Source organism: Nelumbo lutea, chromosome 1 (genome assembly GCF_056320005.1).
Source record: "Nelumbo lutea isolate HS-2025 chromosome 1, American lotus-T2T, whole genome shotgun sequence".
NCBI classification, from domain to species: Eukaryota; Viridiplantae; Streptophyta; class Magnoliopsida; order Proteales; family Nelumbonaceae; genus Nelumbo; species Nelumbo lutea.
In genome coordinates, this window is record NC_142684.1 from 104131219 (window position 1) to 104158633 (window position 27415).

General features: G+C 34.7%; 1 protein-coding gene across 4 annotated transcripts in view; it reads right to left on the minus strand.

Moving 5' to 3' along the window:
* Nucleotides 1-27415, minus strand: part of LOC148876537 (MADS-box transcription factor 23-like) — a 48990-nt gene that overhangs the window by 2458 nt on the left and 19117 nt on the right. For all 4 annotated transcript variants that reach the window (XM_088961245.1, XM_088961324.1, XM_088961166.1 and 1 more), the window contains exon 4: nt 707-768. In XM_088961245.1, coding sequence (XP_088817371.1) covers nt 707-768 — 62 coding nt within the window. The remainder of the gene's footprint in view (nt 1-706; nt 769-27415) is intronic.

A 27415-nucleotide genomic window follows, 5' to 3' on the forward strand; every position in this document is an offset into this window, starting at 1 on the left:
CATTTGGAAGATGAATATACAAGTTTAGCAGATGGGTTATCCAAACAAGGTGCAATTAGAGCTAAGTTATTCTGGGGTTTGATTTCCTAATGTGGCAATTTCTATAGATTGTGCCCTGATCCTTTGTATAGATTGTTTTTTGACATCGACTGGTGTGCTTCACCATAAGTTGAAGTCAATCCCAACTTTTGTTTTTGATTGGAAACAAGTCAGTGCAATGTTGTTTAATATGGGATTGAAAGAAGGAATACATGAAAATACAGTTGGTGGGCTGAGAGAAACCAGCAACTACCTACCTGCAATATCCCAGACTTGCATGATCACCATCACCTACCACCTAATACTACTTATCCCTAATTCCCTATTCAAATGTCTGACCAAGGGATCTTCCAAAGGATTTTCTTATAGTAGTAAAATGAGTTTTACTTTCTTGTTTGTTTTTTTTTCTTTTCATTTTCAATATTACTGCTCTTTCATGTTCATTTTTTCCTTTTTTTAATGTCCATGGGGTTTTTATAACTTTCCAATGATTTTTTACTGTTTTCTTACTGTATTCCTGCTAACTACAATATGTTCTTATTTTTGAGGGGCCACAATATAGCTACTAAGGCCAATGTTCTCATTGTCTTGCATTCATAGACTAACATTTTAGGCATGCTTTTTGTATGGTTAAATCCAGTCAATTCAAAGTCTGAGAAGATGGTACCGGTGATTTTCTTGCAACTTGTGCAACTGCTGCCCCAAGTTTGCTGCCTCCCTTTGCCAGAACTAGCATGTAAGAAGGAAAACATTAGGTCCATGCATGTATTTGAGCATCACTGTGGAATAGGAGAAGAAAAGTTCTTAATTAATCTAAACCATTGCCATGAATATAACTAAACTTGAATACCCACGAGATGATATAGTGAAAAATGTAATTCCTAGGTTTATCCCTAAAGGTTTAGAATCTGGAAGTCAAGTTAGAAACAAATGTGGACCCCTAGTAACCTTGTCCTTGTACCATTCAAATTAATAACATACAGATAATAAAACATAATAAGATCTGGAAGTCAAGTCAAGTCAAGTCCGCATTTTCTGTAAAGCTTTTAATTAATGGATTTCTTATTATGCATAAATTTCCTCTGTAGATGTTTCTGTTAATGAGCTGTGTAAATTTTCTTGGTTTGCAGTTGCCATTTTATGCATAATTTTTACCATGCAGGATGTTTGGGTAACTTGTAAATTTATGTGTTCATATTTTTCTTTCTGGGGTTGCAAATGGCATCTGTTTGTCTGAATTCTTATTTGGGTGTGATCTGATTATAGTGATCTGAACTTGTTTGCAATTGGATTGAACTCAAATTACCATTCTACCACACCAAGTTATGAAAGCTAAGTAATTCTTAAACTACTTCACCAATGACTGAAAATTTAAACATGACTAAACTATGACTGACAAATCAAACCAATAGGCTGGACCATCCTGCATAGAATAATCAAAATGACAAAAATACCCCTATTCTCCAAAAACACAGAAATTCAAAATTTCCAATTTTGATTCATCAGCTCCTGCATCAAAGAAGATACAAATGTATACAGTAGGATAAGGATTCAAGGGAAATTAAGAAAATCCCTTAGCCCCATTCTCCCCTTAGATATTAGAATGCACCTATGTCTTATACAAAATAAAAAAAGTGTTTCAACATCTCATTATCTTGACCAAGAAGAATTCCCAATAGAAGAAACCCAAAAGAAACCCCTGAAAGTTCAACTTGATGCTGGTAGAATTCGTGCCAATAACATGTATCAGCATTAGCAATGACACTTTCAAAATCTGGAAACTCCTCCCTCCTAAACAAATGGTCCAAACAAAGTACTTAATAGATGCAGATTATCAAGCAGTTGCTCTCCCCCCATATACCTTTTCCTTCATCTTGTCACATTTTCTTTACTTCTATGACCACATTTACTCCTTTTTCCTCTTCTTTTAAATAACAATAGCTGATTTCAATTTCTCTAGTTTTAAAATAGAATTACAGGTTTCAGTATTCCCCTCATCCCCAGTAGCACTAATTCCCATGAGTTTCTATGTATTGGCGTTGAGCGGTTACGTTGCTATTATCTATTCCTTTCTCTCTTGCCCTTTCTAGGCTGCGTTCCCTTTATTGATACCACCCCTTGTGCTTGGATTAAGTTAACTTACATGGGCTTTCTTTTGATAGTCAAGGACCTTGCGTTATTTGGGGAGATTGGTAAAAGTAGGTAAGTCATACACAAAATTCTTTGTACAAATAGAAATTGGGGAGGCTAATAGGTCTAAAGCAATTTTCTTTTTGTTGGCTTCAATCTTCCTTGTCTTTGTATTTCTTGTATTAATAGCATATCATAGTTTGAGCATTTGAGTACCATCTTTCGGCTAACTAAGAGGAGGAAGTATGCCACTTGGTGATTGATTAAGTTGATCTTTACTACAGCTTCTAGGTTGAACATCTCATTCTCTTGGCTTCATGCTTGGGAAAAGGCTTGATGAATTCTTTAGCCAAATCCAGTGTTGTTAGGAGCATTAATTACGAGGACTTCCTTTTATCTTCTCCATTTTCCTTTCTATTATTTATCTGTCATCATCCCCAATATGGATACATATATGACAAATAAATGGGGGCCAAGATGGTATAGGTGTCCCACAAAATAGTTAGCTTCCCAAGGCTTGTCATTTGCGAGGGAGTCAGGTAGGTTTTGAAATAAAGTCAGCCTCTAGTAAACAAGTTCTTCTAGAGGTATAGGAAAAATTTCTCATTTTTTATTAGAAAATGTTCTACTTCTAATGTAAGAGATCTCCGATTGCTTATTTTTTCATAAAATACTTAATCATAGTTGATTTATAAATTTTATTGGGTGTCTCTTCGGAGACATTCGGTAAAATTGGAACAATATAGAGATTTTGAAAGGAAGAGAGTCTTGTTTGGATGAATGTTCCTTACCCATAAGCAGAATTGGTGAGTTTAGTAGATCCCACTATCCCTCGATGACCCTCTAACTTTTATGGTGCCTTAGTTATCCAGGGAACGTGTATCAAAACTTAAGTTTATGCCTAAGGAACACTAAGGAACACTAACATTCAGGACAAGGGATGTTGGAAATAAACTTTGCATTACACTCACAAAGCTTTACAAGGCATACGACTTTTGGATCACTCTTTGGATGGCTACAAACGAGGGAGGGGTCCCTATTTATAGAATTCTCTAGAGCATGCCTAGATACTTCTAGATATCTCTAGGTCTAGGCCATAGAACCCTCCATGTTACTCCACAAGTCTAGAAAGTTCTAGAGAACTCTAGACTATTGGAGAACACTCGAGAAGGCTCCAAAACCTTTGGCCTTGACCAGTGATTTAAAAGGTGCACTGAAGTGCATAGTCAGGGCACATTTTAGGATAGGTGCCTCACCCAGATGCGCATTGGCCCAAATATGTGCCTTTTGAAAATTGTACGCTTTTCTGAATCTAGTGGTGGGGCCGAGGGCTTCGCCCTTGAACCTCAATCACACCCCTTGAGGCAAGCCCAAACAAGAATGTAATATGTTTTACATGGACTTGTTTGGGCTTGCCTCGAGGGGCATGGCACAAAATTGACTCGTAGAATTAAGAATATAATATGTTTTATATCACATTAGCTACTTTAAGTAATGCAATTGAGGAAAAAAAAGAGATTATGGGCTTTACATGCTAGAAAGTGTTTTATATGTGATTTTATTTTTAAATTTTCATTTAAATATGCTTTACATGTCATGTTTATGTATTTTAATTTTAGATAATAGGTTTGTAAACCATTAATTTTAAAATTTAAGTTTAGATTTCTTATTAATATTATGCTTAATATATATTTTTTTTATTTTTTACATTTTTTGAAAAATTTTGGCCTTTTTTTTATTTTTAGCAAATTTTTGTAGTTTTGCACCTTGCTTCAAAAAGGTGTGTGCCTCGCCTTGCGCTTTGCGCCTCGGGTGCAAATTGGCCCTTGCACCATTTTTGCACCTTGCACTTTTAAAACACTACCTTACCTTGACTAGAACCTTCCTCGATTGCCAATAAACCTTTAGCTACAAGTTCCATTTATCCTTTGCTCAAGCAAGATGTGGCAAGGTGCTTGAGTTTTACCTTAATCATGGTCACTTACTATGGAAAGGCACAAGTCTATTGTTGTGCTTAGAGCTTTACCTTGTTAACTTTGTTTTTAGATATATAACTTCATTTTTATGTACTATCTTTAGCCTTGCAGAGAAACTTCTAATCCTAGTTGTCAGGGCAATGCCTAGGTAGGAACCTAGAGTGATGGCTTGTTTTTATAAAAGGTACTGTATTTATATTTTTATGAGTTTATTATATTACAGTAGAAATTGTTACATTATGCACCACAAGTGGGTTTAGAAGATTAAGAGTATTTTGGGGAAATTAGAAGGATTAATTCAAGAAATTCCAAATGAAGAGAAGATTCTTATATGAGGAGACCTAAATGGGATTGTCGGGAAAAGAAGTGTAGGATATAATACGGTGCACAAAGGATTTGTGATTGGATAGAGGAATGAAACAGGAGATGCAAATTTTAAATTTGTAATGGTATGATATGGCACTAGTAAACATATTTTAAAAAGAAGGATGAACACTGAATAATATTTAAAAGTGGACCAAAAATATGTAAAATAGATTTTTCGTTACCAGGAGAACAAAATGAATGGTGTATAAGGAATTTAAAGTTATTCTAGGGGAAAGCTTAATAACACAACATAGAATAGCGGTGGTAGATGTGCGCATCAGGAAATGGAAGGGAAATAAGGAAGAAAGTAAGTGTCTCAGAATTGGGTGGGGAAACCTAAAATAAATAATAAGAAAAAAGACTAGCACAATTTAGAGTTAGCTTGTTAGTAGAAGGAAAGTGGAGTTTAGATGGAAAAATTAACGATAGGTATTGAAGATAAAAAGTGGGAAAGAACATTTTAGGATGATCTAAAGGGAAGTATAAAAGTGCTAAAGAAATTTGTTGGTTGAATGAAGAGGTTCAAAATATGGTCATGTTAAAACGAGCATCTCATAAAGATTGGCAAGACTAAAAATAGAGAGCACTTGAAAAATTAAAACCATAAGAAAGGAAGTTAGGAAGAAAGTGAAGTTTAGTTTAAGGAATTCAATGAGATCTATCATAAATTAGGCACTAAAGAGGGGGATAATGGAACTTATATAGGGGTGAAAATGGATTGGATTTTGATCTAATTACGTCGGATTCGAATATATCTAATCGGACTATCGAATTGGATCAAATCAATAAATTCGATTCGTTTACTTATTGGATTGAATTCGAATATATCCCTGATTCAATGTGAAAAAATCTGATTTGATTTGATTAATACGTGATATATTACATTATATATTTACACATATGTATGTGTAACCATAAGATACACGTATAAACTTTACCTGTTTTTGTTTGGTGATAAGACAAAAGAAATCTAGCCTATTAATTACCTATTTCCTAAGGTCCTATTTGGCAATTTTCTCACATGTTCCTATTCTTTTAGAAATTCCTAATCTAGAACAAGAATTTTATTTCTTGTTCCTCGGAAGCAACAAAGGTGTTTGGAAAACTATTTTTTGAAAACGGATTTTTGTTCTACAAAAACAGAAATAGTGTTTTGATAGCAAAACTATTCCTTATTATTTCGAGGATAGGGGGGATTGGAGGCCTGGGGATCTAAATTAGCACTACAATCATGATTCTCACATCGATTTTACCTACTTCCTGAGACAAGGTCTGTGCAATAGTAGATGTTTCACCTTACGGGCATGTAGTAGTTTGAGATTGTGAAGATAACAACAAAGGATATGCATTTAGGAAGAAAATAGAGCATGGAAAAAGTTTTAGGATGAAAAAACAAAGCATACAAAGTTATAAACTCCAACAATGAAGAAAACTTTACTCATGTATGGGATTTTGACTAGAAAATGGTTGTCAGAGATGATAAACTGGTCGTTAGCTGTTGGTCCTTGTTTCATAGTGGGAGCACTGAGAACAAATGAAGATGATTTCTCGAAGACTAGGGCTTGGAGGGATGGAGAGTATATGTCAATGCAAAATGATGACATTGCCTCTTCTCTCACGTGGGAAGAGCGAATACATGTTTGTAAATAAACTGGGATGATGTGGGAACTACGTTTTTCTTGAGAATGTGTTTTTTGGGAGTGTTGATTTGTCACTCCCACATTTTTTGGGCATTGTTTTCACTTGTGAATGACTTGTTTCTCGTGTTTTTATTTGTTTGCCAAACATGTTTTTGTTCCACAGGAGCATCGGGAACGAGAGAAACACTCTTGCAGAACATTGCCAAACAGGCCCTAAGTGGCCAAACAAGAAACCCTAACCTAATAATTCCCTATTCCCTATGTTAGGTTTCCCTACCCTTAGCTAATGCGACAAAACAAAGAGCATTCATCTTTGTTCTTTGTTTTTTTCCTTTTTATCCCCAATGAAAAAGAAACAAAGCAAATAAATAAATCGAAATCCAGATCTAAAATAAATAGTAGAAGAAAAGCTTTGAAATCTCGTTGCAGCGAAGTGCAAGAAACTCCAACCATTAGAAATCTTCGGTAAGGATGACAATGGCGAAGCAGACAAGTTGTACGATTTAGATGTTGAATCTAAATCAATTCTTGAACTCAAGCGGAAATGTTGACAAGGAAGTTTATGTATGGTAGGTTTTTGCCAAAACATTCTCCTCACCCTTGACGGCTTGATCCATGTCAAAGAGCTTAGAAAATATGGAGTTAAGCTTTACCTCCTCATTAACAAGGAGAGGAAGCCGGGTATTGACATCTTGACTGTCTACCTTGTCCAATTGACTCAATCCAACATTCAGTGGATTGTTGCGGATTTCACCTAAAATTTTCATTGTCCATTCCTTAACCATTGCAAAAAATCTTGAATAACAATGGGTTTTGGTTGCAAAACATGAACAACAAGAATTGATCCAAATATAAGATATTACAAGAGCAAGGTATGCACCGAACCCTAACCCTAACATCTTTTCTTTTTTTTTTTTCCTTTGATTTATTCTTTTTTTTTTAATTTCAATCAAATTAAACGAATCGAAATGGATTTATCATCAAATATCCAATAATTTCTCAAATCTCAAATCAAATCGAATCATTGTATTATATATCCAATCGGATACGAATCGAATTTGAATATAGGATATATCCTATCAAAACGAATTTGGATATACCCGTCTGATTTGATCTGTCTAAAACTTATAAGCCCGAAAAATTAAGAGAAAGAAAAGATGGAGATTAAACTAAGGTGCATTAAAAAGGCAGATCATGGTAATGATTAGGAAATAAAGGAAAGATGGGAAAACTATTTTGAAAAATTATTGAACGTGTAGAGGGTGCTAATGAAGGAGAGATCAATAACTATAATAGTGTTAGAAATCACACTTGTCTTTGTAAAATTAGAATTATTTAAGTAAAGGAGGTGCTAAATAATACGAAGAGAAAGACATTAGAATTTGTTGGTATTTCTAATAGGACCGTGGAAAAGGCATGGGAGAGGTAGGCTCATTATGACTAATTAACCTATTTAATAAGATAATGAAAGAAAAGAAGATTCTTGATGATTGGAAAAAAAATAGTATGGTGCTTGTATTTGTTTAAGAACAAATGTGATATAAAATTATAATGACTATTGACAAATGGAAGGATTAAACTCATGAATCACACTATAAAACTTTGGGAGAGAATAATTGAGCAAAGGTTATATTACATGATACAGGTATATCAATGAACCAATTTTGGTTTATGCTAGTGAGATCAACCATGGACGCTATCTTTATTTCGGGACAATTGGTGAGAAAATTTTGAGAGATGAAGTGAAATCTTCATATGGTGTTCATTGAACTAGAGAAAGCATATGATAAAATCCCTAAAGAGTTTATAAGGTGACTCTTGGAAAAGAAAGGGGTTTCAAATAGGTATGCATGCATAATTAAGAATATGTATGAGGATGCAACACCAATGTTAGAATACCTATGGGATAGGCAATAGATTCTATAGTTATGATGGGTCGTCACCAAGGTTTAGCACTTTGCCCTTATTTATTTGTAGTTGCACTAATAATAGATGAATTGACTAAATATATTCAAGAGGGGATCCAGTGGTGCTTGTTGTTTGATGATGACATTATTTTAATTGATGAAACTAATGTAAAATTAAATGCAAAATTAAGTATATGGACAAATACCTTAAAAATTATAAGTTTTAAAATAAGGACTAAAATAGAATATGGGCTACATAAATTTAATAATAATAGGAGTGCAAATCAGGGTAAACATAGGATTATAAACCAAGAGATAACTTAATGTAATGCACTTAGGTATCTTGGTTCAATAATTCTTAACAAAAGAGGGATTGGGGATGGCATTGATAGAATTAGAGCGGGATGTGCAAGTGATGCATCCAAAGTCTTATTTGATATGTGAGTGCAATATAGATTAGAAGCAAAATTTTGGAAAATAATTGTAAGGTCAGCTAAGTTGTGTAGAGTAAAGTGTTGGGCAATCATGAAAGAACATGTCTAAGAATTGAGTGTGGTATAAATGAGTTTGCTTAGATCAATGAGTGGAAAAACTAGAAAGGATAGGGTCGTAAATGAAGTCAACATAGGAGTAGCTCTAGTAGGTGGTAATATGAGAGAAAGTAGATTAAGATGGTTTGGTCATGTGCATTGAAGATCATTGATAGCACCCATAAGAAAAATCGATCTGTTGCAAGTTTAAGGGGCTAGAAGGGCTAGGGTAGAACAAAAAGAACATGGGTCAATGTAGTAATAGATGATTTTAGCACTCATAAATAGAACAGAATGGTGAAATAGGATTCATGTTGCTGACCCCATATAGTTGGATAAGGCTTAGACGATGATGTTACATTAAATAATTCATTTTGTGGGTTTATGATATTTTCATATACTAGTTATTTTTATTAGTTTCTTGTTGATTTGGGTTTGATCAACAAACAAATCGGTGGATACTGCCTTCAGCTCCATAGTTGTCAAGGCGATGCCTAGGCAACAAGGCACCCTTGAAGGCTCACCTCACCCAGTTGCCAAGTAGTTTTGTACACACTATGTTATAAAATACTTCTATATTTTTAATTTTTTGACATTATAATTATAAAATAGGCATTATTAAACTAGAATACTCATTTTGTGTTTATGTACTAATTTGTTTTTATTGTTTTCTTATTTGTTAGGGTTTAATCTACACAAATATTACTAACGGTAGAGGTGTATTAGTACTTATAATGATACTCCCCCTATTTTTTTTATTTCTTTGGTTTTCAATTTCATTTATATATATATATATATATTATTTTAAAAAATGGGTTCTTGAAAACACCTGTAAACATGTGCATTGGGGTGCCAAAGATACATTACAATACACCCGATACAGGGCGTATCGTATCAAAGTTTTGATCATTGATTGAATCCTCAAAGAACTTAAAAATTTGTCTAATCAACATATTTTCTTCTTACAAATCTTCTTCTTCTTCCACCTTTTATTTTCTTCTTTTCCTATAACAAAAGTAGGGGTTCGGCCCCTATATTTTTTGAATTTTCTTTCGTTTATTCATTTTCTTCTCATAAAATGTTGATTTTCTAAACTTAAAACATGAAATTTATATTTCTCTTATGAAAATTATGGATAATTATTAAGGAAAGATGGTTATAGAACCTAGGGAACTACCCTAGATTATATGGTTTTACTTAAAAAAATATCCATCGCCTAAGCGCCCCCTGTTGCCTATCCTCGCCTTGGTTCATTAACAACTATGCTTCCCCTCAGTCCTACTTTTTGGAACTTTCCCTCTTGTTTAGTCGTTGTTTATAGACCATTTGGACGGTTGTTTTGCATTGGTTTAGTCTCCTTCCAGGCCTATTTGTCAAGATACAAAAGATGATTGTCTTGTTAAGCTTGTAAAACTAGGCTCAATGTTTTTACCTACCTTATAGACATGCTATCTATATGTAATTTATAATATTTTTTCCTGATACCAATTTGATGTATGAAACTCTTACCTTGTACCATATCATCTTAAAAATCTACTGTGACTAGTGTGGAAATTTTCAAGAGAAAAAGTAGGGGATCTCAACTTTTCAATGCAAAATAACAATTAGACTTCATTTTGAGCAATTGGGAATTATTTAACGCACAAAAATATGCAACAAACAGCTAGCTCAAAAAAGAAAAAAAATGTGATTCTAATTTAGTCAAATCCATAAATAATTAATAGTTTATATATTAATTGATGTTTTGTTTTTATGGTTATAGTGTCACTAATTCAAACTCCTTTTGCTCAAGTATTGCTCCGGCACATGGTCTAAATTATTGGGTTCAAATAAAATAAAATTGTATCATTTCCATAAAACTCAGTACCTAGTTTCGTCCTTTAGTATATTTTATTTACTATCACAGTAATTGAAATGTTATAATTGCATTGGATTAAGCCAATAGATTCAGCAGTCAAAGTGAGGTGAAGAATGTGTTGAAATTAAATTTGTTATTCCATATTAAAACATAATTAAATCAAACTGTTCTATGCCAACTTTTTAGTTCAAATGATGGATAAATTTGTGTAATTAATAATTTTCATTTTGACCCAATAATAATATTTTACATGTAGAGCATTGACACCCACATGGCTGGTCCCAAGCCTGGATAAAGGGAATCGGGATTGGCTGAGCTTTATGATAGTACCCCACGCATAGAAATTTGAGCTTTATGATGTATTCTTATTGTTTTTGGCAAGGATAACATGTCTAAATTGTATTCTTAGTTTAATAAGGGTTCGTTTGGTTTGCATTTGGAATCGGAATCAAAATCGGAATCTTCTATTTCCATAGTTTGTTTGGTTCAGATAGGAATAAGAATGAGAATTATAATCAATAGGAATGGGATTTCATTCCCAAGGGAGAGGCAGGGAATGGCCATTCCCTCAAATGGGGGAATGGCATTCCAGTAGGAATGGAAATGGATTCCGATTCCACTCAACCAAACAGTTGGAATTGGAATAGCCCATTCCGATTCCAATTCCAGACCCCTATTCTTGCGAACCAAATAAGGCCTAAGTATTATATGGACTCTCCTAAATAAATAGACATGTCCTTTTTGGACATGTTGGATTTCAACACCCCATGGATTTCAACACTTTTTTGTAACATTTTCTTTTTGTCTCGTAGCTTTTTTAATACAAATGAACAGTTAATGAAAAGGATGAATGTTATTTTTCATATCAATTGTTTTGGCAATGAAGATAACATTTTAGACCCTTTTTTGTGGGAAACAACCTAATGTTACTTGGTAAAAGGAGTCACAAGGGAGGAGGCACCTACCTAATACAGATAGCAGATGGTTGAGTGGAATGTCTCGACGGAATGAATCTGTGGCTCTTAGATTTAAATTCAATAGCTGATGGTGGAAGCTTCGAATCTAAAGCAATGATCCGTGGATAACTAGCAATTCTCGATCCACTGATAGACCAGAACCTGCAGAAGCGTCATGAACCATCATGTAAGTGAAAGGTGTGAGTTAGGAAGATTGAAGGTCCTGGTATTTATCTATAACTGCAGCATACCTAGAGATGGATTTTAATCACCAGAGTTCAACTTGCATAGGAGGATACTGTGTTTCTGAACCTGTCAATATGGATCGGATGTCCTTGTAAGATTTTCTTACCATATAAATACTCTTGTGGATGAGGATTTACCATAGAAGGGACCATAATGCCAAATTATGTCGTACTTCTGAACACATCTTGGCAAAAATCAACTCAATTTAACCAAGCCTTTTTCCAATTAAATGAGGTTTGGCTACATGGTCCTATTCTGGCACAATGCTTGGTTCAGTGCCACAAGTAAATTCAATAGTCCTTTGGTGGTCCTTAGTTGTTGCAAGTTGTATTGAACTCGAGCAAATGGTGTCATGGGAAGAAAATTTCTTAGCAAATCTGCCATAATAGTACATGGATTAGTCTCTTATAGCAGGCTGGAGAAATAAATAGAGATTCCCTGCTTTGGTATACTACCTACAGCAATTTTTGTAACAGCTGGGAATCAGTTGAATCCCTTTCATATATTGAAAGGCTTTTCCTTGCTGCTAACCTAGCTTTCACTTTAAGATAATGACGTCTTCTGTGGAATCTCATCTTTCTTTCTGCAACTTTTGTGTAGTGACCAGTGACTTTACATTTGCCTGATCTCAAACTCACAAATAAGCAATACTGCAGGTTGGTTGGAAGATTTCTATTCTTAGATTGTGCCCTTTGAGGATGAGAATTACTGTAGAAGAGCCAAAATACTCATGAAACTATGTTGCACTTAGAAGTTCTTTAAGGTCTTTCGCCCTTGCTGGTTGGGTTGGTTATGTTGTCTAGTTAGTTCCTATTTAGATACCTGGACTCTGGAATAACGAAAAATAGATATCTCTGTACTATCATATTTTACAGCAGAAGCTTGGTAATGAGAAACCATTTCTGTTGATGATTTATGTTATCCTAGTATTTAGGAGTTTGTTTCAGTTTTCTATTCACGTATTGTTTTACCTATTCTTTAGGATTTAGTTGTTGTAGATAGTGGCTAGGTTGTTATTGGTTAGTTGTTTTATGTGATACTATTATTTTGCTAAGTATGTTGGTTGTATAGCCTATATATTGGCTGATTCGTTGATGAATTTGATATGTGCAGTCAAGTATTTCTTTTATACTTCAGTTTTTATGTTTATGCATTTATGCCTCTGATCATAACATTGGTATCAGAGCCTCTTTAGTGTGTGAGGAAAAGTGAGTTGCCAGAATTCACAAAGTGGAGGTCTAGAAAGTCAGAAATAAAGTCTTCTTGAGTTGAAGTGTGAGTCAGCAGCAGCAGCAGCAGAGAACAATGACCTCAGAAAACTTTGTACAACCTGCAATTCCACGCTTTGATGGTCATTATGATCATTGGAGCATGCTAATGGAGAATTTCTTATGGTCTAAAGAGTATTGGCATATTGTTGAAACCGGGGTAGCAGAACAAGCAACGAACACAGTGTTATCAGACCAACAGAAAGCTGATCTCGAAGGGCAGCGGGTAAGGATCTTAAAGCAAAGAACTATCTCTTCCAAGCAATTGATCGCTCAATCTTGGAAACTATTCTTTGCAAGGACACTTCTGAACAAATTTGGGATTCCATGAAAAAGAAATACCAAGGTTCTACAAGGGCAAGGAGGCAGCAGCTTCAAGCACTTCATTTGGATTTCGAAACACTCCAAATGAAGTTGGGAGAATCAGTCACAGATTATTTCTCTCGAACAATGGCGGTCGTGAATAAGATGCGGATCCAAGACGACAAGATGGAGGATGTGACCATAGTAGAGAAGATTCTTCGATCCATGACTCCAAAATTTAATTTTGTTGCTTGTTCCATAAAAGAATCTCATGATATTGATGGACTTTCAATTGATGAATTACAAAGTTCTTTGTTGATTCATGAGCATAAATTAAACCAGCATGAGAAAGAGGAACAAGCTTTGAAGGCCTCAACAGAAAATCACTCAGCGCCAAGAGATCATAGAGGACGAGGTAGAGGTCGAGGCAGAGGCAGAGGAAGAGGAAACAATGATCGTGAAAGCCAACAACAAAATCAACAACACCACCAAGACAACCAAAGAACAAGAGGACGAAGAGACCACCACTCGACTACCTATAGACCGAGGTCAGCAGACAAGTCCAATGTGGAGTGCTACAGATGTCATAGGTTTGGCCATTACAAGTCTGAATGCTGAACTAATCTGAATAGACAACATGGAGAAATATCTAATCTTGCAGAAAAGGAAGAAGTATCCTTGTTAATGGTGTATCACGTGAATGAAGAACCTCAATAAAATATGTGGTATTTAGATGCTGGTTGCAGCAACCACATGTGTGGAGACAAGACGACATTTTCGGAATTGGATGAATCTGTTCGCAACACTGTGAAGTTTGGAGATAATTCCACTGTTTCTGTTATGGGAAAAGGAAAGGTAACAACTCATACAAAGGATGATATTATACAAACCATTTCTAATGTTCTTTATGTGCCTGATTTAAAGACATACTTGTTAAGTGCTGGTCAACTTCAAGAAAAGGGATATGAGATCTCTATTAAAGATGAAATCTGTAGAATTCAAGATAAAAATTTGGGCTTAATTGCTCAAGTGAAAATGTCAGCAAACAAAATGTTTCCTTTGTATCTTTCTCACACCATTCACTTGTGTCTTGCTGCGAAACTGAACGATACAGCTTGGTTATGGCATTTTCCCTATGGCCATCTTAATTTTGGTGGTTTGAAAACCTTGTAGCAGAAAAATATGGTGGTAGGCCTTCCAAAGTTTAAGATTCCTACAGAATTATGTGAAGATTGTGTCATCAGTAAACAATATAGAGATGTCTTTCCAAAAGGGAAGTCTTGGAGGGCAAAGAAAATGCTAGAACTTGTGCATTCCGACTTGTGTGGGCCGATAAATCCAATGTCAAATGAAGCTAAACGATATTTTATGTCGTTTATTGATGATTTTAATCGAAAAACATGGGTTTATTTTCTACAAGAAAAATCATATGCTTTAATAACTTTTCAAAGGTTTAAAGCACTAGTTGAAAAAGAGGTTGGCACTCCAATCAAAATATTACGCACAGACCATGGTGATGAATACAACTCAAAGGAATTTGGTGCATTCTATGACAAGAATGGAATTTGAAGGCAGCTGACTGTAGCTTATACTCCTCAACAGAATGGTGTTTGCAAAAGAAAAAATTGCACTATTTTGAATATGGTGCGTTGTCTTTTACAGAGGAGTGAAGTTCCAAAATGTTTTTGGGCAGAAGTAGTTAATTGGAGTGTTTATATTTTGAATAGGAGCCCCACACTAGCTGTTCAAAATATAACTCTTAAAGAAGCATGGAGTGGACATAGATCAACTGTTGATCATTTTCGGGTGTTTGGGTGTATAGCATATGCTCATATTCCAGATGAAAAAAAGAAGAAAGTTAGATGCCAAAGGTGAGAAAAGTGTTTTTCTTGGTGTTAGTGATTGTTCAAAAGCTTATAAATTGTACAATTCTATCACTAAGAAAATTATCATTAGTCGCGATGTTGTTTTTGATGAAGATAAAACATGGTTGTGGTGCTGCCACACTAATGGACAACAAGTTCTAGTAGATTTTGATGGTGAGAATGAAGAAGAAACCAAGTATCTAGTTCCAGCATCCCCTGCACTTGAGAATTCTCAAGATGAACCTCTTGTAGCTTCTGGAATTTCACCAATAGCAGCAAGAAATAAAGAACAAGCTGATGTCGTAGCAGATTCACGTCCTCAACATATTAGACGAAGGCCAACATGGATGTCAAACTATGAGGTAACAAATTGATGATTTTGAGGATCCACTTACACACTTTGCTTTATTTTCAGATTGTGATCCCATAACAACCTTTGAAGTTGCTATCATAGAACAAAAGTGGAAGAAGGTTATGGATGAAGAGATTTCAGCCATTGAGAAGAATAATACTTGAGAGCTAATTGAGCTTCTAAAAGGGCAGAAGACAACTGGTGTCAAATGGGTTTACAAGACAAAATTAAAGGAAAATGGTACAGTTGATAAATACAAGGCGCGCCTAGTAGCTAAAGGCTACAAGCAAGAGTTGGGTGTGGATTACAAAGAAGTGTTTGCTCTAGTTGCAAGACACGACACAATTAGATTGATGATTGCATTGGCAACTCAACATTCATGGCCCATCTTCCAATTGGACCTGAAATTGGAATTCCTACATGGAGATTTGCAAGAAGAGGTATATGTTGATCAACCTCCTGGTTATGTGAAATTTGGTAGTGAGCATAAAGTTTATAAACTTAAAAAGGCACTATATGGACTAAAGCAAGCACCTAGAGCTTGGTATAGTCGTATTTATAAGGGAAGGTTTTCGCAAATGTCCATATGAGCATACTCTTTATACAAAAATCAAAAAAGGAAAGAAATTGCTAATGATATGCTTATATGTAGATGATTTGATTTATATGGGAAATGACAGGGCTATGTTTGAGAGTTTGAAGCAATCTATGAAGTTGGAATTTGATATGACTGATCTTGGGCTAATGCACTATTTTCTTGGCATAGAAGTGGTACAATGTACTGTTGGAATTTTTGTTTCTCAAGAAAAATATGCTGAAGAAATTTTAAATAAGTTTCAGATGATGGATTGCAATTCAGTCACTACTCCACTGGAAAATGGATTGAAGCTTGTGAAGGACCCAATGGGAAAAAGAGTTAATAATACTCTTTACAAACAGATTGTTGGAAGTTTGATGTATTTGACAGCAACAAGGCCGGATATAATGCAAGTAGTGAGTCTTATTAGCAGATATATGGAGAATCCAAAAGAGAGTCATCTTCTAGTTGCCAAAAGGATACTTCGGTACTTGTGAGACACTACTGATTTTGGGCTATTCTACAAGAGTGGTGGAAGATCATAATCATTTGGGTTTACGGACAACGACTATGTTGGAGATTTGATGTATTTGAAAGCAACAAGGCTTGATATAATGCAAGTAGTGAGTCTTATTAACAGATATATGGAGAATCCAAAAGAGAGTCATCTTCTAGTTGCCAAAAGGATATTTTGGTACTTGCGAGACACTACTGATTTTGGGCTGTTCTACAAGAGTGGTGGAAGATCAAAATTGTTTGGGTTTATGGACAGCGACTATGCTGGAAATTTGGAGGATAGAAGAAGAATATCTAGCTATGTATTTATCTTGGTTCTGCAGCTGTTTCATGGTCATCAAAGAATCAACCAATAGTTACTCTTTCAACAATTGAGGCAGAATTTGTTGTAGCCAATTCTTGTGCTTGTCAAGCACTCTGGTTGAGGAAAATTATTGAGGAATTTTATTTCAAACAATCAACTTCTACTCAATTTTTCTATGATAATAAATCAGCAATCAAACTCTCAAAAAGTCCTATTTTTCATGGAAGATGCAAGCATATAGACGTGAGATACCATTTCTTGCGTGATCTTGTCAAGGATGGAGTTATTGATCTGATTTACTTTAGAAGTGAAGATCAAGTTGCTGGTATATTAACTAAACCTCTCAAATTTGCTATTTTTCAGAAGCTGCGGAAGTTACTGGGAGTATGTACTCTGAAGGATCCAGTGTGAGGCTTTGTTTTGCATTTGAACATTCAGTTTAAAGGAGGGATTGTTGATGGTTTATGTTATCCTAGTATTTAGGAGTTTGTTTCAGTTTGCTATTCACGTATTGTTTTACCTATTCTTTGGGATTTAGTTGTTGCAGATAATGGCTAGGTTGTTATTGGTTAGTGGTTTCATGTGATGCTATTAGTTTGCTAAGTCTGTTGGTTGTATAGCCTATATATTGGTTGATTCGTTGATGAATTGGATATGCGCAGTCAAGTATTTCTTTTATACTTCAGTTTTCATATTTATGCATTTATGCCTCTGAACATAACAATTTTCACAATGCCCTTCACATGTAAAGTTGGCTTTGTACCATTGATTGGTCAATATTGGATGAATAGTTTTCAGAAATGCTAAAATTTTTCTAATATTAATTCCTTATTGATTGTTGTGGGGGGAAGAGTAGAAGCACAACTCAAGTTGGCCCGAGTTGTTATTTTACACTCTACTTGCTTGGGCTATCGACCAGGCCTATTCGAATTTTGAGTTTTTGACAAAAGCCCATCCAGATATCGCCCTAGTTGCACCCCTCGAAGTAGCATTTGTTCTAGATATTAGCTCATTGTAAGAGCCCGGTTCTTGAATTGTGAATCTGATTTATTTAGGGAAGGAGATGGAAACATATTAGCTCTATACTCTGGGTCTTCTCCTATTGGGATGATGGATTTAACATGAGCAGAATTGTGGGTAGTATTACAAGGATTATGGCTGGAAAAGTCTCTAGATTATAGTGATTATTGGGTGGTTGAGAAGGAATTCTACTGGGCCATGGAACTATAGATGTAGTCTGAGGGAGACTGAGATGATGGATTCAACATGAGCAGAATTGTGGGCAGTATTACAAGGATTATGACTGGAAAAGTCTCTAGATTATAGTGATTATTGGGTGGTTGAGAAGGAATTTTATTGGGCCATGGAACTATAGGTGTAGTCTGAGGGAGATCGAGAAGCTGACGATAGAGCTAAAATAGTCTACAGGTATCATGATCAACCAATAACTTGGATGCTAGATTAGCCAAGAAGGGGCAAACAAAATCCAATTGTAATAGGGTTTAATCCCCCAATAGGGGCAGGTGTAAAAGCAAAATGATCATGGTGTCTAGCCAAGGACTTAGGGGTGCTTGGCACATTATTGTACTGAATTATTTGATTTTGTATAAAAAAGTTGATTTAAAAATATTGTGAATCTGCATTTTAGAATGTTTTTATTGGTGTTTGATAAATATTGATACCACATGACACTTGATTATTCCTATCCTGACAAGTGAGATAAACAACAACTAATGGAAAAATAAGCACACCTAATTTGTTATATGAGTGCACATCCGATTATTCATATCTGCTTAAGCTGAATGTTTTTCTATTCTCAAGTATCAGATTGTATATATCAGGGTTTCTACAAGTAACCTAACAGTAGGGGTAGGAGTATGTTTTGGCATTAAAGCAGAAAATCTTGTGGACATTCTGGCACTGAGAAGGGAGTCGTCGTGGGTAGTTCGGGTTATACACTTGTACTGAAGGTTACTCAGGCTTGTCAACAAAAAGGAAAAGGCTACTCAGAGTCTCAGATTATGCACAAGGAGTTGCTCCTACGTCCTAACATCCAAGTAGGCTTGAACCTTGTATTTATGGCATTTTCTATCTACTTACTACCAAACTTATATCACATTATTTTGATCAAAATACAGTTGAGTGTAATCCAAGGTACTTCATCTCCTTTGGGCTTTGGAGATGTAGGTCATGATGCTATGGGAGAGCTACAACATGCAATCCCTGCCTACAGTGGTAAATTCATATCCATGAATGTGGCCTAATGGGTAAATAGGGTCATTCCTTCTGATGCATTGATTATGGTAACTCATAACTGTTGAGTTAGATGCTAGTGATGATCATAGTGGGTAGAAATCAAATTCCTTGCCAATGGGACAACAAGTTTTTTTTAGGGGGTGTTCCTCTTTTGGATTTTGAGAGGGGGGAAAGTTGGTCAATGGGATTTTGGTTCCCATTGACCAAAAAATCAATGTTCTTTTTTAAGATTTATGTGAGGAGCATGGAAAATTTATTTTTTTGGGTACTACTTACCTGGGTAAGTGACAAATGAATAAATAACTTTCCCACTAGGGAAAGTTGACAACACTCGAATGGGACAAAAATGCCCCTTTAAGTAATGGATTTTTGTTGTTAAAATGATCATTATCTTATTTATCTGTGAAATAGAACATGGATAAGTAAGTTACCGAAATGCGAATGGGGCCTTAGAATTTAAGTGATAGACTTAGATGGCAGTTAAAAATATATTTGAGTTTAATAGAAAACTCATGACTCACGAAGACTTTTTCCTTTGTTTTTAGTTGTTAGTGGTGAGAAGGATGGGCCAGGGAGGTACCAAAGATTACTTCAGTTTTATACAAAATAGAATGAGGCAAGATGATGATGGAGGTGAGACAAGTTCAGATCAAGAATCTAATGAGCTAAATTGGAAGCTCGAAATTAGAAATAAGCAAATTGGTAAGCAGACTGTGGATGTGAAATGAAAAGCTAATCACATTGGGAGGACAATCTCTCAATTCAATGAGAAGGTGAAGACAGCAGAGGTTAATCAACAAAGTAGGAGAATAGGTGTTCAACCCCATTTTGAGGTTGTGTTTGAGATTATCCGGTGATGTTTGCAGGAGTGCTGGATAGTTACTACAAAGATATGCAACAAATACAAGTTAAAAAGGGTAAAAAAAAAAACAAACATATGAAATGACATTCATATTTCAAATTTTTAACTGCTTTAAATGTTTTAACTCATCTAGGATTTTTAAAGATTAAAATATTTGGACAACTGCTGCATATAAGTATTAATCTTATATGATATGATGTTTAAAATACTCTGGCTTAACTTTTTTGACCTAGAAATCAAAGCAAATGTCAACATTATATGGTATAGATTATATGATCTCTAATAATTAAAATCTTACTGGTATAAGTTAAAATTGTATACTGTAATTTGCCAGGCACACCCTTACAGATAGCCTTGGCTAGCCACCTACTCAATTACATTTTCTACCGAAAAAAAATACCTATTACATTTTGCTTCCAATTACGAATTTCCACCAAATGGGACTAATCACCAATACATCTGACTTTTGTCAGCCCCTTGGTTTGCTAACACTGTGTGACTCCAATAATTATATCTCTGAATCCGAAATTGAGAGATTTTCGCATCCTTGATTCATAAAATGTCATTGCCCATATTTCTACCCAAATTGAGTTACTAGAGCCCATTGGTTTGGGAATAGAGTAAAGATGTTTTTAAGCCAAATGACAAAACTTCATTGAATTATACTCAACATACCAGAATACAAACAACATTACAAAACGGTGAACAAACAACATAACACAAACCAACACAAGAAAATCCAAACAAAGGTGAACGGTAAACTACCCGAATGGTATATACCCCAATACTAGCCTGAATTACTAAACTATAAATAAATCTGAGAACCAGGAACAAACATCAATGGTATGTATATACCCCGATACTCGCCTAAATTGTAAATAAATCTGAGAACCAGGAATGTAGGACAAACGCCTTCAGCAGAACAATGTAGGGCAAATGCCTTCAGCAGAACATATTTCCACCAACACAACTCCCATAACAATACTTAAGAAAAGTTGTAGCTCTTACACTACATCTGGACTCTTTTGATTAAAACACCCCCTTTGCAATGGTTTACTAGATGATAGTGCAAAGTGATAGCGTTAACCCTAATATTCATTTGAATAAATTTAAACAAAAGAAAATAAAAAAGAAAACACTGCTTTTGTCTCTAATAAATACACAAGCAACCACTCTATTAGGCTCTATTTGGTCAACTTTATTTTCTCATAGGAAGAAAATTAGGGGTACTTTTGGAGTAAACAATAATGGGCCCCACATTTTCTACTCAGTTTAGGTGATCATGTTACTATTTCTGGATGGAAAAGCAAACACTTCTTAGTGAAAGGTCGATTAAGTTAATAGGTTGCAAATTATAGGGGTGGGTATTCTAGTAAAATGAAAAGTATAGGTAGGATGTGCTTTATTAAATGACCCTTAGGCTATGTTTGGTTTGAAGGAAAAAGTAGGGAAAAGAAAGGAAAGGTAGGGAAACCTATACAAGATTTGTAAAGGCTTTCCTAACTTTCCTTTCCTTTCCCTACCTTTTCCTTCAAACCAAACATAGCTTTAGGAAAAAGTACGGACAGGCCCAATTTAGAATTCTAAATTCTAACCTAGTCATAGCAAAATCGAGAAAGGCATAAATCCACCTTTTAAAAAGTTAGGATAGATTCCCACACTGCATAGGAATTTATTGTCTTGATCATTTGGTGTTAGGACAACATTGCTACCATGTTAGTCTCCCATTTTTCCTTGAAAAGACAATGACTAAAATGCCCTTATTACAAAACATGACTTATTCGAAGAAAATGTTTAAAGAAAATGCAATCTCATCCTGGTAAATGTTTATTACAAAACATGCCCCATATCTACCAAGTGGCCATTAAGAATTCTGAATTCTTCAAAATAAACCTTCTCAAAACCCAATTTCCCCTTGAAGAGAAAAAGACTAAGATGCTCTTATTACAAAACATGACTAATTCAAATCTCTCTCTCTCTCTAGCATCTTAAACTCACAAAAATCTCAACCAAGTGCTCTCTCTTCTTTTAACTTCACCTTCTTATTATTGTTAGAGACAAATTTTATCCCTTCATTTAACCAACATCTCAACTCTCTTGTCCTTCATTCCCTTTTTGTTCCTCATTTTCATTACACATTTACATTGGAGTTTCCTCTAGTCCTCCTACTTGATTTAAGGTAGTTCTAACATAGGTGTCAAAACATTTTCATTGAATACAAATATTGAAAGAAGAAAGAACGGGAAGACAGCATTTTAAAGTTCTAAAGAGAAATTTCCATGTTTGAATAAGGAGAATATGCATGAGAGAACTTTTGGTAATAAATTGTACATTAGCCTCTATATGAAAAAGTATGACTAATAGGTGTTTGTCAAATGTTTTGTATGAAAGTTCAATCTATCTTAGTTAATGAAATAGTTGAGGTTGAAGCTGATTTCAATAGTGAAGTCATATTGCAACCTATCTTAGTACACATTTACAAATATTGGTATAAGTGAGGACACATGGTACCAATTTATACTAACCTATCTTAGTACGCATTTACCAATTTAGCAAAATTGAAGAGATTTACTTGATTTTTATTATGTGATGCTTCCATATTATCAGTTGCATATTAATTACTTTATAATATTAGCCTTGAAGTCTTAAATGCCCAAATTTCTAATCAAGTAGACATTTACAAAGATGGATCTAAAACATTGGCCAATTCCATTGGTATTAGTAATTTCTATTCTCATTTTAATTTCTTTTTGTAACATAATGGTTTATTTTTTATCATATAAAGCGATGGTTATTGTCTATTCACATTAGCCTTGAATGCCCCATTTGCTAACTCTTCTTTACATTTCATTTGGCAACAAGAGGCTATATTTTCCTACTTAGAACTTTACCAAATTGGAACTATGGGACTAATTAGAAGTGCGAGGACATGTGGAAGTCATAACAAATGTTTTGTTTAATAATAAATCAAACATATATTAGACATAATTGTGTTAGTTACACTTTGATTGCTCTTCCATAATGACTGTCTATGAATTTAGTATTATCATGGTAAAAATTTACTAAAATGGATTCAAAATGTTGGCTAAATTCATTCGAAAGGACATGACCATCGCCACTTGGATAATATGTGTGCTCACTTCTCCTTAATGGCCATTTGGCAATATGGGGCTATATTAGCCAACTTGGTAAAACTTTACCAGGATAAAATTAATAGGTTAATTTTAAATCTAAAGACATGCAAAAGCTATTATAAATACATAATATTATTTGATAATGGAAGAAAGATATATTAGGCATATAAGGTGGTGTTATATTTTGGTTATCCACCTATAATGGCATTATATTCCTTAATTGCTAGTTTGGTAAAATTTTATCAAGATGAGTCTAGGGTGTTGGCTAAGTTCATTGGGGAGAACTTGGTTTCATTACAATTAACTCAAATGTAGGGACATAATAGCATTGGTTATTATGTGTACCATCCCCTTAATGGCTATTTGGCAATTATGGGTCATATGTGTTAACTTAGTAAAATTTTACCAAAAAGGGATTAAGGGGTTAATTTCAAATTTGAGAACATGCAAAAACTATCACAAATGTGTAATATTGTTTCCTCACAATTAACTAAAGGCAATAATATAATAGTATTAGTTATTATGTATACACTATCTCCTTAATGGCCATTTGGTCCTAACTTTTCAAAAAGTGGATTTATGTGTCTTTCTCGATTCTGCTATGGCTGGGCTGGAATTCAAAATTCAGAATTGGGTTGGTTCATGCTTTTCCCAAACTACTGTGAGGGTTTAACTCATTATTTAACGTTTTATGACCTTGAACCATACTATCATACAAACCATGCACGTTCTTTTGACAAGAGTTGCTACCTAAAAGAAAATGTAAAAAAAAAATTGCAACAAATTATGTCAACATAGAACCCGTGATTATCTTGATGATACATGTTCAAACGTTAAATTGAAGAAAATTATCAATTTAAGTGGCTTAGTGGTCAAGTGAGACCATGGTCATTGTAAATATGAGTACTCTTCTCATCCTCAAAGTCTTTTAGATTTATTTTAGGCAAGTTTGGCTCCAAGGCCGGTTCCACCAAGCAAGGTTTTAAAAACCTAAAGGTGGAGGTAAGGCAGTTGAGTCTAAGCAAAAAGAAAAGGATAAAAATAGACACTTGAAAAACATAAAATTAAGATCTTATATGGCTTTTTTGATAAGTTTGACATATGTTCATGGTTCAATGTATTGGTACACCCCGATACGTTGCAAGGGGTACATGAGTATTGACACTTTGAACCATATACATCTTTTTTTCTTATGCTTTTTGCTTCAAAATTTCATAGTAAGGTTAGTTTTATGTTATTTAATTATTAAAGAAGAATTTTTAAAAAATAGCTTAAAAAGGAGTACTAATACAAAGATATGATACAATATGCCCAATATGGGATGTACCATATCAATATTTTGAACCTTGTATTGGTTAGAATCTTACCAAAGTATTTTTTTCCTTTAAAATCTAAACACTAAAAAATATAAGTCAAACTTTTCAATTCAGGGATATGAACCAACAATGTTTTAAACACTAAAAAATCTATTCATATTCCGTTTCTTGTACTTGTATACCGTCTATGTGATGCATGTATTTTAGAAGAAATAAATTAGCAAGTATGGGGTATGTCGGGCTTGGACATACATTTAGAAGAAATAAACAAGGCCCATATTTAGAAGAAATAAATTGGCCCATACAGCAAAGCTATAATGTGTTTTAGAAGAAATAAACAAGGCCCATGAACCGGTCTAGTTGCCACCTTGGGCCTTGTTTCTATAGTTACATTTACATGTGATGAGTAGTGCTAACGCACTATAGCTTTGCTGGTCGTCATAGCCCAAACAAGGGTTTCGCATTCTCAGGATCCACTTTTTTAAACATTTTCTCTTTTCGTTATTTGGTTGGGCTAATTTGTGGGCGTTTCAAGAAATAGCACTTAAAGGCACTTGCCAACTCAGCAATGAGAAACTTTTCCCATCTTGTGCTGTTTGGAAGGGCGCCATGTGGGTGATTCGGTGTGGCATCTTTCCTTGATATTTGAGTGCCATTGAATCGATCCAATGGTCCAAACTACCCTTGCTTGCATATTTTGAGATTCAACGGTTGATTTTGGATGAAAATCATATCCAACGGCTGGAATTTGACGTGTCAACAATAAACTTACCGGTGTCACACCCTTTGGTCAATGTGAGAAGCAATCTCCCTATGCAAGTCTCTCTTTGTGGCTATCCCTCTCTGTGGCAAACTTATCGGCATCACACCCTTTGGTCAGTGTGAGAAGCAATCTCCCTGTGCAAGTTCCTCTATGCGTCTATCCCTCTCTACAGCTATCTTTGCGAAAGTCCCTCTCGCACAGTGGTTAGGGTTTGGGGCAGGGTGTTTTTTGTCAAATATCAATGATCCTCAAAGCATTAGATCTCTCTCCCTCAATTGCCACATCACCATCTACGTTAGTGCCATGTCAGATGCGCATTTGCCATTAGGGGAAGCGAGAATTTATTGCTTCCCCTAAGAGCTCCTTGCATGAAAATCCACTCATTTTTATTTATCGATATTTTTCTCAATAAACGATCACATCAAATAGCCATTTAGGGGGTGTTCTGTAGTGTGGATGAGAATTTGGTGGGTGTGGATTGGTCCATACCACACCCTATGGTAGGGACCAATCCACACCACACCACAGTCCATAGTTGTTTTGAAATGTGGATAATTTGTGTGGATTGGACCAGTCTACACCCATAGTGGCGTTCTGTAGGCGTGGTGTGGAGCAGTCCACACCACACTTTTTTATTTCATGTATCTCATATATATTTATGAATGATTTACACCAACATTTTAAAAAATGACCTAGAAACGAAACCGTTCTAGCCACTGGTTTCCGGGTCGACAGTCCAACCGTTCGGTTCGAACGGACAACCCGTTCTAACTGACAAATTAAAAAAATAAAAAAATAATTAAAAATAAAAAATGGTAAAAAACCGTTGAACGGGTCGATGGTTCAACGGGTTGTTGACTTTTTTAATGGTTTTTTGGCCAAAAACCGGGTTTGGGGTAAAACAGAACCGCTTGCCTAGACGATTTTCGGGCCAAACGGCCCGACCATCCGAGTCAGTAGTGGTTTGGAAACCTTGACCTACACAGTTAATCATAAATATCTATTTTTTTGCATTATATATGATAAATATATTGAAAAATGCATCAATGAATTAATATTAACTAATAAATATTATTTTTTATAAAAAGAATAGTAAAATAACTAAAAACTAGAATAAAATAACGTTTATTTTTCTCTATTTTGATTGCATAAAAACATAGAATAAAAGAATATAAATGGTTTCAACTTTTCAAGTAAAAAAATAAAAACCTATAAAAAGCACAGAAAATGGTAAATAAAATATTTTTCATGTAAAATACCAGAAAACGGAAAAAAATACAGCAAAATTATAAAAATTTAGAAAATGTAAAATTTTGTAGAAAATTGCAGGAAAATGTAAATATGCACATACATACATACATACATATATATTTCAACTAAACAGATACGGGAAAAGATAAAAAGTTCAAAATTATTTTAAATATAAAATGGAAAAGACAAAAAAACTCAAAAAAAATATATAAAATTTGGATTAAACAGAAGTTTTAAAATCCATAAAATGATAGAATGTTCAAATTTATATATTATAGCAAAAAATGAAATGAAATGTAGAAGAACAAGAAAATGATAAATTTATCAAAAAAAATATTTCGGATAAAATCGGAAACTATAAAAAATACCTATTAGAAAAGATGAAAAAATTACAGATAAACTAATAAAATGGTAAAATTTTTCAAAAAAAAAAAACATTGCATCCAACGAATATTGAAGCAAATTCTCTCGATCAATAAGATAAAAGTTTACAATTTTTTTTTTGCATAAATGATGTAAAATATACATTCGAAATTCAAATTGCAAAATTTACAATTTCAAAAACACTAGTGGCTGGAATTTCTGATCCTGAAAATTTGAATCTTCAATTTGGAGATTTGAGGCCCCGTTTGGTTTGTGGGAATAGGGGTCTGGAAACGGAATTAGAATAAGCTATTCCGATTCCAATTGTTTGGTTGGATGGAATCAGAATCTCATTCCCATTCCTGATGGGATGGCATTCCCCCATTTGAGGGAATGACCATTTCCTACCACTTCCTTTGGAATGAAATCTCATTCCTGCTGATTTCAATTCCCATTCCCATTCCTGTTTGAACCAAACAGACTATGGGAATGGACCATTCCAATTCCGACTCCTATCCCAATTGTGAACCAAAGGACCCAGAGTGAGGAAGAGAGAGTGGCTATGGGGTGGCTAATTCAAATCAGAGATTGAGTGATAAGAGAAAGGGTGGTGGTGGAGGTGGTGGTGGTGCAGCGA